General features: G+C 36.7%; 1 protein-coding gene across 1 annotated transcript; it reads left to right on the top strand.

Annotated features, from left to right (window-relative positions):
* Nucleotides 1-550: 550 nt before the first annotated feature.
* On the top strand, nt 551-18,124 carry TDO2 (tryptophan 2,3-dioxygenase). Its single transcript, XM_003803008.3, has 12 exons — nt 551-654; nt 891-996; nt 1,924-2,014; nt 4,826-4,896; nt 6,097-6,224; nt 7,479-7,665; nt 8,837-8,944; nt 11,518-11,629; nt 13,117-13,174; nt 14,604-14,683; nt 15,661-15,751; nt 17,546-18,124. The coding sequence occupies exons 1-12, from the start codon at nt 620-622 to the stop codon at nt 17,697-17,699; spliced, it is 1,221 nt and encodes a 406-aa protein (XP_003803056.1). The 5' UTR covers nt 551-619; the 3' UTR covers nt 17,700-18,124.
* Nucleotides 18,125-19,165: the final 1,041 nt, after the last annotated feature.

Here is a 19,165-nt window from a genome sequence, read left to right on the forward strand (position 1 = left end):
GACTACAGGTGCCAGCCACAATGCCTGGCTATTTTTTGTTGCAGTTGTCATTATTTTTTAGCTGGCCGAGCTGGGTTCAAACCCTCAAGCCTCGGTGGCTGGTGCCTCAACCACTGTGCTACAGGCGTGGAGCTACTGTGCTGCAGGCACGCAAAATTTGATTATTGGCGTAAGAGCTGTAAAAATATCCAAATCTGAGAAAACAAATATTTGTTTTTAAAATGTCATCCTCTAAACGTATCCTAACACCATGCCAAATGCTATGTTGGAATTAAATCATTCACTGTAAATATTTCAAACTTGGCCTTTATTATTTATTTGATGTTGTTAGTTTGGTTATAAAAACAGAAATTGTCAAGTCATATGATTCAATTTGGCAGAATGCTCATTCTTTTAGAAAATGGACTGTGCCCAACATAAATCCACTCTGGAGTTCACAAAGGGTCAGTTCTGTACCAACTGAAATGAGAAACTAGCTGAGTCTAAGGAGAGTGCTGATTGGCTGGAGCAGGACAAGCAGGGTACATAAAAGGCAGTGGCCGAACATCTGGGAGGGTCAGTGCAATCCTCTGTCTAGAGTCAACCTCCGTGCTTCTCAGAGAGTGCTCTGCCTTTCACCATGAGTGGGTGCCCATTTTTAGGAAACAATCTCAGGTGAGTATTTGCTGCTTTTTTTTTTCTAAGTGGGGTTAGACTCTTAGAAGTACCAAGTGTGAGCATTTTAATCTCTGAATCTAAAGAGGATTGAAAACTGTCACCTTTATTCCCTTGTTTAATAATCTGCTCTAAACAAAGTTAGCAATAAGGGAATTTTAATCACCCATATTATTAATTAACTGTGTCTTCTAAAGTTCAATTATTTTTTTCCTTTTGGCTTATTAAATCTGCAGATATGCTTTTCAGAAACTACCTGTAGAAGGCAGTGAAGAAGACATATCCCAAGGAGGTGTGAATAGGGCCAGCAAAGGGGGCCTTATCTATGGGAACTACCTGCACGTAAGTGACACTGTGCTGACCTGGGTTAGCTGCCATTGTTAGGCACGAAATTCTGCAAAGTGATTTTTCCATGTTTTTGATTCTACGAATTATTTTTCCCTCAGTCACCAATAGTTTTCGGGACCTAAGACTATCTCTATTCATAAAAATTAATATTTTTCCAAGTTTTCATAGAGTAATTCAAGAGATTCATGGGAGAAAACTCACCTCTCCAGCTTTGGTACAACACAAGCAGAGAGCCAGGATCCTGCAGAAGAGTGTAAATAAGAGGGTACACTGTAGATAGTTGTGGGCATTGCACAACTCAGATAAATAAGCCACAGTTAATCAATAAACCGCACCCTCAATCACTGAGAACGAATCTTGAAGAAATTTCTATTTTAAATCTCTTAGCATAAAGTAGAATGCTAGGGCTGTTAATAAATGGTGTACATTGAGATTATTGTAGGATAAGTTTCAACCTGTTTTTCCTTCTTTCTTCTTCTTTTTTTTTTAAGAAGCCAAATAATTAGAGAACTTGATCTTGTCATAAATGGGTTAATAGGGATGAACTGGTAAAGCATGTTGAGATGCTCATAGAATAGGCTCTTTAGGGGAGTAAAAGAATGGCAGATGTCAGCTCAGCAAGTTTGCAAGATTTCATCAGATTATTTATTTAGTGGTAAAGGATAAGACCTCTCAAAGAGTGTAATAGCATTTCTTACGATAAAATCCTACCAGGTAAAAATTTCCAGAGAAGAATAAAAATTCTAAATTCAACTCAGTCATTAGGATGAGATTCAGCCATCGTTTAAAAGGAAATTGATTGATCTCTGAGAAGTTAAAATTTGTGGGAAATCTTTCCATGATTTTATTGTACTTCTTATTAAAGTTGATAAAAGCCAAGTTCTGCGATTTCAAATCAGTCTTTTTATTTTTCATTTAAAGTTGGAAAAAATTTTGCATGCACAAGAACTTCAAAGTGAAATAAAAGGAAATAAAATCCATGATGAACATCTTTTTATCGTAACTCATCAAGGTGAGTTGCACAAAGGGTTGGCCAATAAATCTTCCCCAGACATTTCTCATCAGTAATGAGGGAAGTTGCAGTATTTTAGCTCTAAAATATGAACAAGTCAGGGAATCACCTCTGTTAGACATGCCTGAGAATGTTTCACTGCCAAATTCTTATAGGACTTGGTCTCAGTATTCTTAATGCTGCTTCTTTGCTAACTGGGTCAAGTAGGACTTCAGTTTTGTCCCTAACTCCAATGGGACTTTTCATCTCTCAGAGTTTCACAAAAAATCTACAAATTATTTCTCAACTTGAAACATTAAAAAGCTACAGAGGGTGTCAAAAATTGTACACACATTTTGAGAAAGGAAAAAAACTGTATTAAAAGTGTAATACTCACTATAAATAGTACACTGATAACAAAAGATACCAAGTCACATTTGACCTCTGTGATTATAAGAGATGCTCAGAGTGGTAACATGGTAACCATCAACATGGAGACATTTCTGATTATGGAGAACAAAAAGTAATACATAGATTACGTCTCTGAAAATGTCCATACAATTTTTTGACACTACCAGTTTTTAACAAATACATCATTCAAACTTATTGTGAATGGAAATAAGCCTATAAAAATCTGGTACTAAACAAAAATATAACTTTTTAGTCTGAAATGTATGTTTATCCTTTCCAGATTTCTAACCTCTGGACAGTGGATTTTTAGCTTAAAAGTCCATCCCATTAGAAGTTTAGGTCTCTGAGGTCTAAAATTATGTGAAAATGTTCATGAACGTGTATCATAAAGAGGTCTGTGACCCCAAGTTATTCATATTTACTCTAAGCTTGTCAGCGCCATACTCTATCCTCTGAATGAATAGGTGCCAATCACCTGGGCTGGTCAATACACCACATTGTGATGCTTCCCTTCCCTACTCATTCTTTGTTTTCTTTCCTCCAAAGGGTGCTTGTCTCACTGACTGGCTAAAATAATTAACTTCTTTGAGGAAAGAAATTTACAATAAACAATAATTGGCTTAATGTGTTACTTCTGCTTTTATGCTTCTGCTTTTATTTTTCTTGGTGGCTTATACCAAGGCAAAATCAATAGGGAAGGAATAATGGCACTGTAGCACACATGAGGAATTCAAAACCCATCCGGAAGCCCATTTCTACCATGACAAATTGTGTGCCGTGACCTTGGAGAAGGTGCTTAAATCTCAGGAGCTTCATTTCCCCTACGGGAAATGAAGAGGATTATTGTATGTTCTCTCTCAGAGTTCCTTGAAGATAGAATGAGACAATTTGCAATGAGCACTTAGCTCAAGGTATAGCACATAATCAGCCTGCAACAAGTGCTAACGGGTTGTCATTTTTTTTAGCTGGGATACTTTCCTTCCATCCCTTAGTTACAGCATGTAGGTGGTGAGTCCTGGGACTGCTACAGAAGGTTAAACCTAAAAAAAAGATACATAAATCGAACAACATATATTTGATTTTCTCAAATCCAAAATATTTTAGATCCCCCCAAAGTATTCTTAAATGTAACTTAAACTTGTAATTGGATTTCCCTGATTAATACAGAAACATAACCTTTATTCATATGATAGAACCAAACAGGGTGCACCAGAGATCTTGCTCATCTAAGGATTATTTTGGCTATTTAATTTATTTATTTACAAAATAGCCACCCAGTGCTTACCTTATGCTGAACACTGTGGTAGGTACTGAGTAAAAATAGATGAATGTGACAAACTCCTTGGTTTGTAGGGGCATAGAATACTGTGGGAAGGGTAAGCTAAGGGGGAAAACTCTTTGTGCTTGCCATGAATAGCCCAGTTGTTGACACAAAGGATTCAGAAAGTCTTTCCATATCTGTCACACTGCTATAAGTAAATTTTAAGATTTTGAATCCCAGGATTCGACTTGTTGCTGAATAGTTTTTTTTTTACTTTTTTCCAAATGAGTTAACTAAAATTAAGAAAAATTAGGGTTTTTGCCCCAACTGACACTGTCAGTAACTTTCGATGGCCTGATTCCATCCATGTTTTTTCCAGCATGTCACACTATATCACTTTTCTTTAATGCCAATTATGTTTTGATGGCCCTTTACAAAAGGGGAAAAGAAATTCATAGTGAAAGGCCTTGCTTAAATCCTTCAATAAAAATGCTTTGGTGGAATTCAGGTTTAAACACATGGAGCAAATGGAGATTCTGAAAGAAGGGATCTGGGTCAGGATGAGTCGAGTTGCTCCTGGGAATTAGCCGTGAGAAGAGGATGCTTTCCTGTTATCATTCCACCACCAACATCCGGCTAGGTTTTTCACAAATCAAAGAAAGAAAGTCAACTTTCTTATTTAATCTCTTAATCTCAAATTACTTATACTTTGTTTGTAAGTAATGTAGCTTTAAGTTTTCACAATCTTAAGATCCTACAGGTGTTCATTTAAGTGAGCAAATATTCATTTCTCAGTGTATAGTTGAAGTTAAGTATCACTTCCGCTTGCCCACATATTTCCAACTTTCATGTAGAAAGTCAGAATGAGGTTATATGCTGTATCCTAAAAGACCTAAAAGGTGTGTTTGCTGAGAGAAATCAAGGTAAAAAATAATGTATGTAGGTAATGTGCCTGGCATATTAGAATATTTGCTACCAGGAGGCTGTCCTAACTTTCACACTGATACTCATTTCTAGCATAAGATGGAGCCCTATTTCCACTTACTGATTTTGGAGTTATATCTTCGCTTCTCTTTCAGTATGTTAACCATGTCTTTAATGGAATGATGGACAAAGAGGCTCGAATAACTTTCCAATCAACAATGGTTTTCTTCTTGCAGCTTATGAACTCTGGTTTAAGCAAATCCTCTGGGAACTGGATTCTGTTCGAGAGATCTTTCAGAGTGGCCACGTAAGTGAGACCACGATGCAGGTTACATACAGATTACTTGGAAAATATAGAAAATATGATTAATGAGAAAAAAAATAACACCAAATGGTGGGCTTATTACTTAATAATGAAACAAATAAACATTTCCGGAGTGGACAGGAGTTCAGTGACACCGTCCCAGTCCACTTCTACTCCAGAACTCCATGTGGCTTTAAGATTCCTTTAAAATTTCAGTTTCAAGGCCTTCGTGTCAACTCATTTTTTTCCTCCCCAAAGGAAGATTTTTTTGTTTGTTTGTTTGTTTTTTGCAGTTTTTGGCCGGGGTTGGGTTTGAACTCGCCACCTCCGGCTTATGGGGCCCACACCCTACTCCTCTGAGCCACAGGAGCCACCCAGGAAGGTGTTTTAAATCATATTAATAGTAGATTAACAGACTAGAGATTCTTTAATTAATAGGTACTGGAATTGTATTTCTAATAAATATTCACTATGGGAAGATAGGAGCAACAATGAGGAAAGTAACAGAGAAAGAGGAGGAGGCAGTAGGCAAAGGGTAGAGGGAGGAGGGAAGAGGAAGACAGGACAAGGGCAGGGGGGAAAGGACAGGAGGACTAAGAGGGACCAGAGGGGACAGCAGAGCTTCAGGTGATGGTGGAAGTCCACCTGCCCTTCTCCATCCCCCATCCTGCTTCGTCTTCCCATGTCCTCTGAGATCCCCCTCCTGTCCTCCCCTCTGAGCCCTTTTCCAAGAGAGGCTGGGAAGGAGCACACCCATACGGACAGGACTCTTCTCATGCATCTGAACGCAGTTCCCTAGTTTGTTAGTGGCAACTTGGGCTCTCAGTAGAGAGCAAATGTATGCAGATGTTGCTTAACTGTCACCCAGAAGTTTCCAGTGCTACCTTGACCTTCTTCTTTGAAGCAAAACTAAAAGAGGAAATTGTTTTGAAATCAGTGGCGGTTGCGTTCCAGAATTTACTTCTACCTTGCTACGATATCATTTTCTGTTTTTAAAGAAAGAAAAATAATGCTGGTTTCGCAGATGTTCCTTTCACGCAATTCAGAATTGTCATTAGTTCAACATGTTCTTACTGCAAATTTTAGCCCCAATGTTCCTCTTTAAAATAGAGATGAAGTTAATGGGAAAGCAGTGCCATTTGTCTACTTGTAACTTCTAGAAATTAAAATTGATTAATCAGTGTTTTACTTCTTAACCGTCAGGTCAGGGATGAAAGGAACATGCTTAAGGTGGTCACTCGGATGCACCGAGTGACGGTGATCCTTAAACTGCTGGTGCAGCAATTTTCTGTTCTGGAGACGATGACAGCCTTGGACTTCAATGACTTCAGGTGTGCACTTACTGCGTTTTAAAAATGTGGTGGGTGGGGCTTGCCTTGTGATTCTGGTGGAGTAAAAGGAGAATGTGTGTGTTGTGTGACATGACAAGTCTGTCCTGCTGTTACTGTTGCTGTGTGTATGTGGGGTCTTCATACACAAAGCACTTGAGAAGTTACTTAAAATACCTCAACACCCATTTTGACATAATATGACCCCTTAATTTTAATTCATTATTGTGTGCCATGCTTTTCTCCAAAATGAATTTTAGACAACTTAGCAAAATGGCCAAAATAGCTAATAAATCATATGTAATTAAATTAAAAAATTAAAAAATTAAAATAGAGCTATATAGATATATATGCATGCAAGTAAAAGTGTCAGTATAATTTTAGCTCTAAATTTCTATATATATCCTGAATATGTTTAATATATATACATACAACACACATTTGGCATTCTGTGAATAATGTGGGTGTATTTATTAATTTATTACCCGAGTTTAGAAGAAATTTTCCTAATTCTGTCAGTGTATGATGTAACAAGCAATGTCTCCAACATGTTTGAGAATCAGTGGAAAAGTGGTAGAATTCCTTTGTGGTAAATTTTAGAAGTTACTGCCTTAGCACCAGTTAGGTGAAAGATCTTTACCACCATGTAACATGTGGGCAACATTTTTCATTTTTTGCTTGCCTATTTTGTGACAGACAACATCCTGTCCTTCTCACTTGTATTATTTCGCAGGTGCTCCTAATAACACAGGGCAATGCGATTAATGATACCCAAGAATTCAAGTAATAAAGGATTAAATAATATTCACAAGGCATCTTTTAGCACGGTGGAAAAACATTTCTCAACTTCCAACTGTCTTTATCTTAGGAAAAAAATAAGTACAAGTACACCTACACCCTTGCGATTGCACATATGTATATCTGTATACCCCCATGCATACAGATGTATGTGCTATTAGTTCAACATGCATTATGGCCAATTTGTATAATATATGAAATGCTATATATTATAGATTAAAAATGTACATGGCATTTCAAAACTATACATTTTCTAAATTTAACATTGTTGTTTAAATAGCTCATTTTCCTGATTTCAATGATAGCCAAATCATAGGTCCGATTTGAAGTGATTGTGTGTCTGTTGTCAATAACTGGGAGAGCAGAACTCATACCTCCTTGCAATAGAGAAAAGCACTGAACTCATTACCAACTCATCTCTTCCTTCCTCTTGGATTGCCTGCCTCTCTTCATTCTCAGAGAGTACTTATCTCCAGCATCAGGCTTCCAGAGTCTGCAGTTCCGACTATTAGAAAACAAAATAGGTGTTCTTCAGAGCTTGAGAGTCCCTTACAACCGGAGACATTATCGGGATAACTTCAAAGGCGAAGATAACGAGCTGCTACTTAAGTCGGAGCAGGAAAAAACACTTCTGCAGCTAGTGGAGGTGTGTGCTCACATTCAACTCCTAAAGTCTAACTCGGATTTAAAACTCCTGTCAAACTTGGGTTACAGGCATCAGAAAGAAGTGCAGGAAGAATTTATAAAAATACTTAAATTTGTAAATTCAACTTCTTAAATAAAATAATCAAGAACCCTCTTAAGGACGTCAGCAATATCTATATAATCAATTGTGGGCTACTATTTAATAACATCATCAATCTCAAACAATCTTTTCAACATCTTTACTAAGCAATGCTTAATTAGCTAATTTTTAGATGGAATATGGTTCATTATTCGATGAGTTTTATTACTTTAAAAATGTTCTGTAATTGCAAATTTCCACTTACTCTTTTTCTTAATTAAACTAAATTACTAAAAATATACTCTTCAGATTTTTTTCTTTCATATCCAAATTCCCTAAGGTCTGTAAATAGCCTTCAGGAGTTATTAATTTGTTTCTTCATAAGTAAATTATTTAAAAATGTATTGTCTTGGTTTCCTTGTCAAAGCCTTTTTCTTTGCAAATTAAACTTTTCTTTTGTTGAATTATACTCTGCTCGTTAATCCCCTGGGAATTTCAAACATGGATTTAGGTTAATTTGTTATATATAATGTCACATAATGTTTTGTAAAAATGAGGAAAGAAATCGTAGTAAAACTAATTTCAAAACTAAGTACACATTATATGAGGACCTACACAGGTGTATGAGTTCCATTTTATTTCTAGGTTAGAATGACTTGTAAAATTTTAAAATAATTGCATGGGTTAATTAATTTCAAAGTTTCTAAGTTTATAGTGCTCCTCAATTTATAAAAAAGTATCTTATATGTTACACATGTCATAATTTCTTCGGCTCATAAAACATAAAGTATTTTGAAAATAAACCAGAAAATGTCACTAAAACGTTTCATATTGCAAACAATACATTCTTAGATATCCACAAAATAATTGGGATTTATGTAATCTAATATCTTGTAAGAAATAAAAAGTAAACACTAATAATGACTGCCATAAATATTAAGAAAATGGAATATGTTGGTTACTATTTCATAAATGAATAAATTTAAGAGAGAGAAAAAATTCTTATTTAAAGTTTATTTATATTATTTGTAATGTATTTACTATACTTAAAAGTGTACCATGTAGTTACTCTACAACCTAATGTTTACTTAAGGCATGGCTGGAAAGAACACCAGGTTTAGAACCGCATGGATTTAACTTCTGGGGAAAGTTTGAAAAAAATATCGTGAAAGGCCTGGAAGAGGATTTCATAAGGATTCAGGTACATAGATGCTTTGATTTAATACAAGTTTACTATAGAAAAAATTTTAAAATTTTTATTTTAACAATTTACTGCTCTTAATCTTTCATTTTCCTTTTGTTCTTTATGTTTAACAATTGTGTTTTTTTGAAATGTATTACATGATTAATTCTACATTCTTTAAGGGTAATGAAAAGCCTACTAAAGGTTTTCATGGAGAATAAGCTTTTGGTCTATGATAAATAGCTGAGATTAATAGACATTTTCATCTCTATTGAAAATTCCACATTATGACCATATTACTGCACACGCAGGACCAATTCACCAAATATATTTCACCAGATAACTTTCCTTTGGCTCTTGCATATTGCTAGGTCCTTTGTATTGGCTAAGTTCCCTCAGGTTGTAGGTCTCATCCTCTCTTTGTGAGGACAGTTCTTAAAAGAGTTGTTTAAATTCTCTGTCTCAAGAGAATGTATCAGGTAGTGTTTAAAGCACGGACTTTGAAGTCACACTACTTGGGTTCAGATTCCAACTGTGTGATGGCAAACAAGTTACTTAGCCTCTCCGTAACTCACTGTCATCTGTGGTCACGTAGAAAAGTAAGAGTGCCCATCCCCTAGGATTGTCATAAACATGAAACAAATGAATATTTGTAAAGTATTTAGAACAATAGTTAGAACAATTATCTACCTTCCATCTAATCCTCATTCCCCCCCCCAACACCGTCTTCACCCTTCTTCACAAACAGCCTCCATGAACATAATGTCCGTTTTTTAATCTTAATTTTACTCGTCTTCCCAGCAGCATTCAATGCTAGTGACTTCTCACCACTCTTTGTGAACATTCTTTTCCCTAGGATTTGGAGTCCACCATTACGTCTGCATCTAATTCTCCGGGTCCTCATTTCTCTATCTCTTTTACCTGCTCTTATTTTTCTTCTTGCACCTGTAAGTGGTGGGGTTTCACTATGCCTTGGCTTAGATCCTTCCTGTTCTATCTCTATTCTCTTTCATTAGATGATGTCATTTATACTCACTGCTTCAATATTCCTTAATCTTCAATAATTCTCAAACATTTGTCTCTGGTTTAGCTATCCCCCCAGATTTTAGACCATACATTTAACAACTTAGTTGGTATTTCTTCCTGGTCCTCCTCAAAACATACCAATATGTAGTAAAACCAAACTTAGAAGATTTCCCCTTCCATCCACTTCTGTACCCAAATGGTCTTCAGTTAAAGAAGTTTTTCTCCTATTAGCCACTTAGTTTGTTAAGTCAAGTCAGACACCTGTCAATGACTCTTGGGGCCTTCCTCTTCGTTGGCCACTTTCTTCAAGCTATCATTACATCCTACCTGTTTGACTTTCTAAATAGCTCTCAGTATCTCCCTTTAATCTACGACCACCTTTATAGTACGAACTTCTATTGTTTTTCACCTGGACTAAAGTAATAGTCTCTGACCTGTCCTGCCCTCTCTGCAATACAGCTCTGCTTAAATTTATTCTTCACACTCCAGTCTGGGTAATTTTTTCAAAATGCAAGTCTGATCTCATCTCTCTTTTGCTTAAAGCCTTTTGATGGAATCCCATGGCTTTTAGAATTAAGATAAAAACCTTAACATGTACCATAAGGCCTTTCATGATCTCAAATGGTCCAACCACAGTAAGTTTCTTTTATTATTTTATTTCAGTTTTGTGCATTTTTCACCCAGGAGTCCATTTATATATTCTCTCTGGGTTTAGAACGTCCTTCTCCAGGTAACTCCTTACCATTTTGCAGATCATGGCTCAAGAAAAACTTCTTTCCTAAACTCCTTCCTACTGGAAGTTATTACGGTATCAACTTGTTCCTGTTTTGCATTCTCCGTGGTTGCAATTTACTGCCTGAGTGGTTATTTGTTCAATGTCTTAATTTGCTCTTGATTTTATCTCTATCACCTTATCATGACACTTATTGAAATAACAGAAGTAATATGTGTACAGGTTCTTACTACACAGAGTGATTATTCTGATGAATTGAAAATAATTGGGTTAATTAATTCACTCCAGTTCAATTAATTAGTTGTAAACAAAACATACGTGGTAGGCAGAAATATAAGAATTTCCTTAAACCAATCAATAGATAGCAAGTGAATAAAATATAAGAGTGAAAAATATCTAATAAATAGTATTCACAGAATGGAATACTGAATATAGAATTTCAGTAGAGTTAATAGTTATTCAGACTAAGGACTCTTCCTAAATGGAAGCACTTTACTTCTTCTGTTAAATAATTACTGTTTAAAATTAAGTACTGTTAACCATTGATAGTTATCTCCAATTTTGTCTATCTGGGCCCATCTCTTACGATATTTATCGGAAGGATATTTGAGATTAACAAATCATTTAAACTTAAAGAAAAAAGAACCAGCGACTGTGTGGAAGAGTCCTCATAAAATACAACTTCCAAATTGTAATATTAGATGGTATGGTAAATATTCCTAGTACCACTTTTTTGCAGTTGTGAGTTTCGTCTCTCATAGATAGACAAAGCGTTCTGAAATAGCAATCTATTTTTTCTCTTGGGAATACTAATGCAGCATTTTTCTTAAAGGCTAGGGAAGAATCAGAAGAAAAAGAGGAACAGATGGCTGAATTTCAGAAACAAAAAGAGGTGTTACTGTCCCTATTTGATGAGAAACGTCATGACCATCTCCTTAGTAAAGGTAGATATTTTTCTTCTAAAGATTCTTTTCCTGGAACATAGGTGTATAGGTCAAACTATAATTTTATAAGACTACCAAAACTTGGAGGAAATAGAGTAAAAATCGATATTCTACTCATAGAAATAAGAATTGGGTAAATTGTGTCTGTGATAACCCTATATTAACAAGTTTCTGTGCCTAGATTATTTCAAATATATTAGAAAAGAATTTTCATAGATGGTATGTGTCAGATACGAAGATATCAAGATCAAGTGGATATAGTTTTTCGAATGGCTTACGGCATAAAAGGGACAGAAATGAAGGCAAGTCATTTCTGTTGTGAATACTCTGGTAGAGGTAGGAAAAGGAAGAAATAACTACTGTGATAGCAAGGGCAGCTCGGCAGAGGGGATATTCCCTAAGCAGACTAGGAAAAGCACACGTTTGGGTTTCCAACCCAACTGATAACTTGAGCTGATGCCTGAAACTAATTAACCGGTAAATGCAACATTTTCATTACTAGACTTTTGTGATCATTTTGACTTAGAACTTCTAATAAAAAGTATTTCAAAGCCTTTTTAGAAATAGGCAGAATAAAATAAACATTAATTTTTATAATAAAGGGTAAGGCATAGCAGAGTATGGAATTTATATTAAATTCTGTATGCTTATATGTTGTTAGGTTCAGTTTTCTAAAAACAAACAAACAAAGAAAAAACTCAGTAAAAATTACTACAAATCGGCTCGGCGCCTATAGCTCAATCAGCTAAGGCGCCAGCCACGTACACCTAAGGTGGCGGGTTCGAATCCCCAGCCCGGACCGCCAAACAACAATGATGGCTGCAACCAAAAAATAGCCGGGCATTGTGGCGGGCGCCTGTGGTCCCAGCTACTTGGGAGGCAGAGGCAGGAGACTCGCTTGAGCCCAGGAGTTGGAGGTTGCTGTGAGCGGGATGCCATGGCACTCTACCCAGGGGGACAGCTTGAGGCTCTGTCTCAAAAAAAAAAAAAAAAAAAATTACTACAAATCTTGTTTTCCAGCAACTAAGAGAAAGACTTTCATTAGAGCATGCATGTGTGATTTTATATAATTATTGTGCTTCCTTTAAGCCCAGTAAACTAATTTTAAGTGAATTAGAGAAAAGGACTTTCAAATGGCACTTGAAATCAATCTTGTTTACCTTTCTGAAAAGTAAGTCATTATATTATTTTACTTGAAAAATGAGTTTTATTGTGGAAGTTAAGTATTTTCTAGAACTGTCAGATTTTCCTAACGTGACATTTAAGGATTTTGAGAATTTCAAGTATATACATTTTTTGGTTTGTCTTTTAAAATCCAGTGTTAAAATGATCAGTTTCCAAATTCAAGCTGAGATACAAGCAAATTAAACTAAAACTGACATCATTATCTGAACAAATATAAACCATGTAAATTTTTAAGGCACTTCTGTCAAATTAATAGAAGACTACATTAAATGACCTATGAAAATGTGCTGTGTATTTTGCAGGTGAAAGACGGCTGTCATACAGGGCACTTCAGGGGGCACTGATGATATACTTCTACAGGTAAAAGGAAATTAGAAGAAAAGAGGTGTCAATATCCAATATGAAGCTATAAGTTTCTGTCATTGTTTAATACAGTCATTCAAATTTTAGAGGAAGCTTAGAAAATAAGTGAGTGAAGTTTCATGAGCTCGTCCTATTTTATATTTCATTGTTAAACTTTTAAGTAGTAAGAGTATAACATCATCCCTGAATGAGATTCAACACTCCCCCCCACAAATTAATCAAATATCCTGTTATATTCAGTTCTGTAAAGTATCATGGGATAAGAAGTGTCCTAAAGTTCCAAAGTTTAGTCTATATCAGAAACTCAGTCATAAAATATGTTCTGTCTTTAAGCAATGTTATAGGGTATTCCTGTTTAATAAAATAATAAGACCTCATAACTGTCCTACCTAATCAGCAATTTTAAGTGAAATCAACTTCACCGTATAAAATGTTTAAGGTACTCCTAAATGTCTACGCGCTCCTACTCCAAATATATGAAGGTCCCATCCTCATGGTTCATCAATTAATGTGTCAGAGTAATGGATGTCCCACTAGCAAAAAGGCTTCAAATCTTAGGTCTACAGGATATCTTATTTCCATGTACTTATTTAGTTTTTAAAAGCCTCACAAATATTTTTTTTTTCTTCCCCAGAATAGAAGCATAAAGAAAATCTTTTAACTTTTTTTCCTAAACTCAAGTAAATATATGCCAGTCAGGCTTGGATGTCCTAAGTAGAACATGTACTGAGAGAGTTGAAGATTTCGATTTAAAAAAAAAAAAGGAAAAGGAAAACAAATAGAAGGAAATAAACCGCAGTTTTTCTCTTTGTGTTTTGATACCTTTGTCTAGTAGTTTCTGACTTTGACTGTGGTTAGCTGGGGAGTCTTCTGAGATAGTATATGTGTCTTACTTTAATAAGAATCACTGTGAGGTGGCACCTGTGGCTCAGTGAGTAGGGCGCTGGCCCCATTTACTGAGGGTGGCGGGTTCAAACCCAGCCCCTGCCAAACTGCAACAGCAACAACAACAAAAAATAGCCAGGCATTGTGGCTTGCCTGTTGTCCCATCTACTCAGGAGGCTAAGGCAAGAGAATTGCGTAAGCCCAAGAGCTGGAGGTTGCTGTGAGCTATGACACCACAGCATTCTAGTCTGTCTCTAAAAAAAAGAAAAGGAGAAGAATCATTGTCAGGAGTGACTCTGGCTGGTACTTCACATGTATTATGGGGAATTTTCTAGACATCCCACAAACCTTGCAAGCTGGTAGGTCTATCTCCATCTTTGAGAGGAAGAAACTGAGATGAGAGAATAATCCACTGCTGTCACAAGTCCTAAGAGGCAAAGTTGACAATTATTTCCAGGGTCAACCAATGACAAAACTAATGTTCTTCTAACACACTAGCTTTACTTGAACAGATATCTTCTTATTATTATTTTTCTTTTAGAGAAGAGCCTAGATTCCAGGTCCCCTTCCAGCTGCTGACTTCTCTTATGGACATAGACACACTCATGACCAAATGGAGATGTAAGTCCTTCCCTTGCACCCCCACACTCCTTCTCCCCAATCCTGTCTCTTTACCCTTTTGTTCTGTGTGCCCTCCTTCCTCCTCCCTCCTTTCTAATCCTTCTCTGTGTGGGGGTGAGTTATTTGCTACAAATCAGCTCAGCAATCACCCTCTGCCAGGCACTGTACTTAGGGCCCACAGTAATTTGGGGGGCTCATGAAAATGTTTTATTTTATAATCTGAAGGAAAAAAATATTCTTGAGTTCAGTGGTTCTCAACCTTCCTAATGCCACAACCCTTTTATATAGTTCCTCATGTTGTGGTGACCCTCATGGTTAGGGCTCACCACAACATAATGAACTGCATTAAAGGGTCGCAGCATTAGGAAGGTTGAGAACCACTGCTTTAGTTCAAAGGAAATATTTTAATAGATAATCATAATAACAGTAGAGCCTCTGTAAGTTGACCACCCAAGGGACTGTTGCAAACTGGTCAACATATGGGGGTGGTCACCATAAGAAACAAGGAACTAGGCCTGCTGTACTGCTATGTACATGTAGTTCATGCCTGGTCTATGAAAATTAGGATGTGGTCAGTGTAGGGAGGTGGTCCACCATGGAGAATCTACTGTATATTCATCTTTATGTCAATGCAGTTTTAAAATATAATTTTAACAGTTTTTTTTAATGGAGGAAGAAGGACTCATAAAGGCAAAAATAGCAGTACACGAAAGTTATATGGTGGCCCTGCTCTCCCCTGTGATGTTTCTAGGCTAACTGCAAAGATGGGTGGAGTGCAGTGCATGCGGCTGAGCCAGGTGGGGTGCTAGGCAACCTCAGGGTTTCATCTGATTGTCACCCCTGACCCTTCCATATGGCTAAGTGATAAGGTGTCAACCTTTTCTCAGAAGCAATAATCATTACCAGCCCCTTGCTTTTAGAACATTGTGAACTAATGGCAAAAGAAATCCATGCAGTAAATTTGTCTGTTTGCCTAGATAACCATGTGTGCATGGTGCACAGGATGCTGGGCAGCAAAGCTGGCACTGGAGGCTCCTCAGGCTATCATTACCTGCGCTCAACCGTGAGGTAGGTGGGGAAATTCTCCTTCCTCTTGGAGGTAGGGACCAGAGTCTTTGTTTCTCCATGCACGCGGGCATTACCTAGGAAGCACCATTGCTACTTGCTCCTGTCTGAACTGCTGACCACACATTAGCAGTTAGGTCGTGATATTCCAGGTGGATCCTTTGGAGGTAACTGTATAACCTTTTTGATTGTGGAACTTCATCATTGTGATCCTGTGATGAAAAGGGATGTGGTAGCAATGGCCACATGACTTGTGAGGACACAGGGATTCAACAGTGTTTACCTCCAGGCAGAAAAGTCTCCAGGTCATTCTGGTTCAAATTCCCACCAGACAAAAACTCTTACCATTAATTTCCCTTACATCTTCTTGCCAGACACGGCTAAAATAGTCCTTTGTTTCCTAATGTGATTCTGTTTTATATCATAAAACTACTCCCACCAAATCCAGACCATGCCCTTTTCATAGTGTTTACAAGAGAAGAGGTTTACATTTATAGAGAACTTAAAATTTACTAGAGAGATGTCTCAGGCATTATTGATATTCGCATTCTGTTTTATATTCACAACATTATAGATAGGTGATAGATACATCTGGAAACTGGGGCACTGTCTCCATTGTCCTCTGGAAAAGAAGAATCAGCTTAAGAGTAAATCAGATATTCACATTTAGACCCTAAATTATTTATAGTACATTGCTTGCATCCCTCCCAGATTGACTAGTTTCTAAAGTGAACATGTTCCGATTTTCATCATTTTTATGCATTTTCACTTTCCTTGGAGGTAAATACTGTGAGCATGAAACAGTCAGTGACTATCTGCACAGAGTGAGCATGCACAGCAGAGCTTGGTGGGAATAACTAGCATAAACACCAGTTCTAGCGTGTTGCTATTTCATTTAATCTTCACAAAGTCCTGACCAGAGGGAAGAACTGAAGCTTTTATTTTAGAGTTAGAAACTGACATTTAAACAACTTGTCTGAAGCCCTTAGCTCGTAGGTGTCAGAACCAGGATTTGAATCCAGATTTATTTGACTTCAGTGGAAAATGCTTTCCTTCTATGAAACTGCAACAGTAAAAATAGTTGACTAACAAACCTAAGAGCAATTTTAATATTAAAACAACTCATTGATATTTATTGTGAATCTAAGATGGCACTTCAATCCCTTCATAGTGGCTATGGGACAGCTACTTCGCCATTGGAAAATATTTTTCCATGACCAAGTAAAATTCTTTTGGCTTTAAATTTGTCACTTTGCATGGTATCCTTTAGAAGTAGGAAGTCAGGACACATCCTTGTCTTTATGAAAGTAGCATGGCAGTAAGAAGACTGTAGGTTATAATCTGGACCACCCTGATCTGGATCAACCAAACATACATTACTATTTTAGGGGCATGAACTCTGGATATGGAATAAAAACTAGGGAATCTTAAACTAATACTATATAATACCTAACTTTATACAAACAGTAGGGCTTCTATAAGTTGACCACCCAGTGGTCTTTAACAAACTATGCAACACATGGAGGTGGTCAATGTAAGGAATGAGGCCTATTGTACTGATACATACATGCGATGCATGTCCGGCCTATGAAATCAGGTCAACTGAAGGAGGGGTTCAGTATAAGGAGGTGGTCAGCTGTGGATGTGCTACTGTATATATAACATGTACGACATGCAATTTATATTATGCATACAATTATTTATGAAAAATAACCGAGAAATAAAATTTTTTAATAGAAAATTTTAAATATTGCATGTCAACAAATCTGTAACATTTTCATGTATGTGTTTTTCCAGTGACAGGTACAAGGTATTTGTAGATTTATTTAACCTTTCGACATACATGGTTCCCCGACACTGGTTGCCGAAGATGAATCCAACCATTCACAAATTCCTCTACACTGCAGAATACTGTGACAGCTCTTACTTCAGCAGTGACGACTCAGATTAAGATCATCTGCCAAATTTTTGAAGAATATTGATTTTTATGCTTTTACTTTCTATGTACTTCCATGAACACATGGCGTCTTAAACTAATCAATATATATATAGGTCAGCACCACCATGTTCTCAGTCAACTCTGGAAATAATTTGATTACCTCATGCTTGTGATGGTCGAAGATTAAGCATCAAAGTGAGAAATAATTTAGTTAAATTGTAACATTGTACATAGGCAGTTTCCTATTAAAAATTCAATTTACTCTGATACTTACCTTAATGTAACCACTTAATATAATCATTACCTCATTGATTTATACTTTATAAGCTTGTAAACATCAGCTACTTCGAATATTTTGCGCCATAAAATGTACCCTTCTGCCTAAAGGCGTATTCAAACAGAATTTTTCAAATAATAAAAATTAATCTTTTGCCCTGTGTTGTTGTACAAGCATCGCTTATAGTTGTTAGGACTCTTTATCTGAAGCTTGCTGAAAGGGGATTGACTGCAGGATTAGTAATTCACAGAATTCACAGAACCATTGTCTGAATAGGCTTAAAGGAGAAGGGCCCCATTTTGGGGAATACTGTACTCCTAGAACACTGTGAGGAGGCTTGTCTCAGCTCTTCTCTGCAGGGATCGCTGTATTCTTTCATGTAGTAGAACAACAGCTCTTTCTTCAGGCTGAGGTCCAGCTTCCAACACCTTCTCACTCACAAAAAGGCAAAGCTTCTTTCCCCCCAGCTCCCATGCCTGCAGGCTGTAGAGAGAGACAACTCCAAGGCATGGCAGAACTGAGCTATGAAGAACTAATAGTTCCCTCAGAGGGGAATGTTCTTTCCAGAAGGAGGAGAGGTAAACTGATTAACAAATGGTCCAATTCATTTCTAATAAAAAGTATTAGACTAAGCGTTTAGATCAAGCTTAAAAGTCGATAGTTTTAGTTTTCTTTGTCTAGCTTAATCAGGATATTGGCAAAAATTGGGTTAAATTTCTCTTATGGGAGGGAGTAAAAAGTGTTATCAAAGGAATCTAAAATGTACATTAACTTTGACCTTGAGTGATTCCGGATAGCAAGAAGGAAATTCATGATAAAAAAATCAAACTACTCTTCTGTTTCAATTACACGTTTTTTTCTTGTAAGGCTTGTGTCGTCTAATTTGACTCTAGAGTGAATACACTTGTTCTTGCCTCAGTAACATCCTGAGTATCCGACGGTGGTTATGCTGAAAAAATAGAGGCAAATTTCATGGTGGCTAAGGGCACTAGTTTGAAATCAGCAAACTTGAGAGCAAATTCTGGCTCTTCTACTTATAACTGTCTACTCTGGTACAAACTCCAGTTGAAACCTGGTTTCCTATCTGTATAAAGATAGAAGTACTTACTTCATAATCTTTACTATTATGATACTTCATAATCTTTGAAGATTACTTCATAATCTTTACTATTTCTCCACACAAAAAATATATGTTACTAGA

Source organism: Otolemur garnettii, unplaced genomic scaffold (assembly GCF_000181295.1).
Source record: "Otolemur garnettii isolate 467f Iridium unplaced genomic scaffold, OtoGar3 scaffold00274, whole genome shotgun sequence".
NCBI lineage: Eukaryota > Metazoa > Chordata > Mammalia > Primates > Galagidae > Otolemur > Otolemur garnettii.

Coding starts and splice junctions, on each gene's coding strand:
- TDO2 (XM_003803008.3), top strand. CDS start 620: ATGAGTGGGTGCCCATTTTTAGGAAACAATCTCAG. Junction 2,015..4,825: donor TTTTATCGTAACTCATCAAG/GTGAGTTGCACA, acceptor TTCTTCTTGCAG/CTTATGAACTCTGGTTTAAG. Junction 13,175..14,603: donor CTGATGATATACTTCTACAG/GTAAAAGGAAAT, acceptor TTTTTCTTTTAG/AGAAGAGCCTAGATTCCAGG.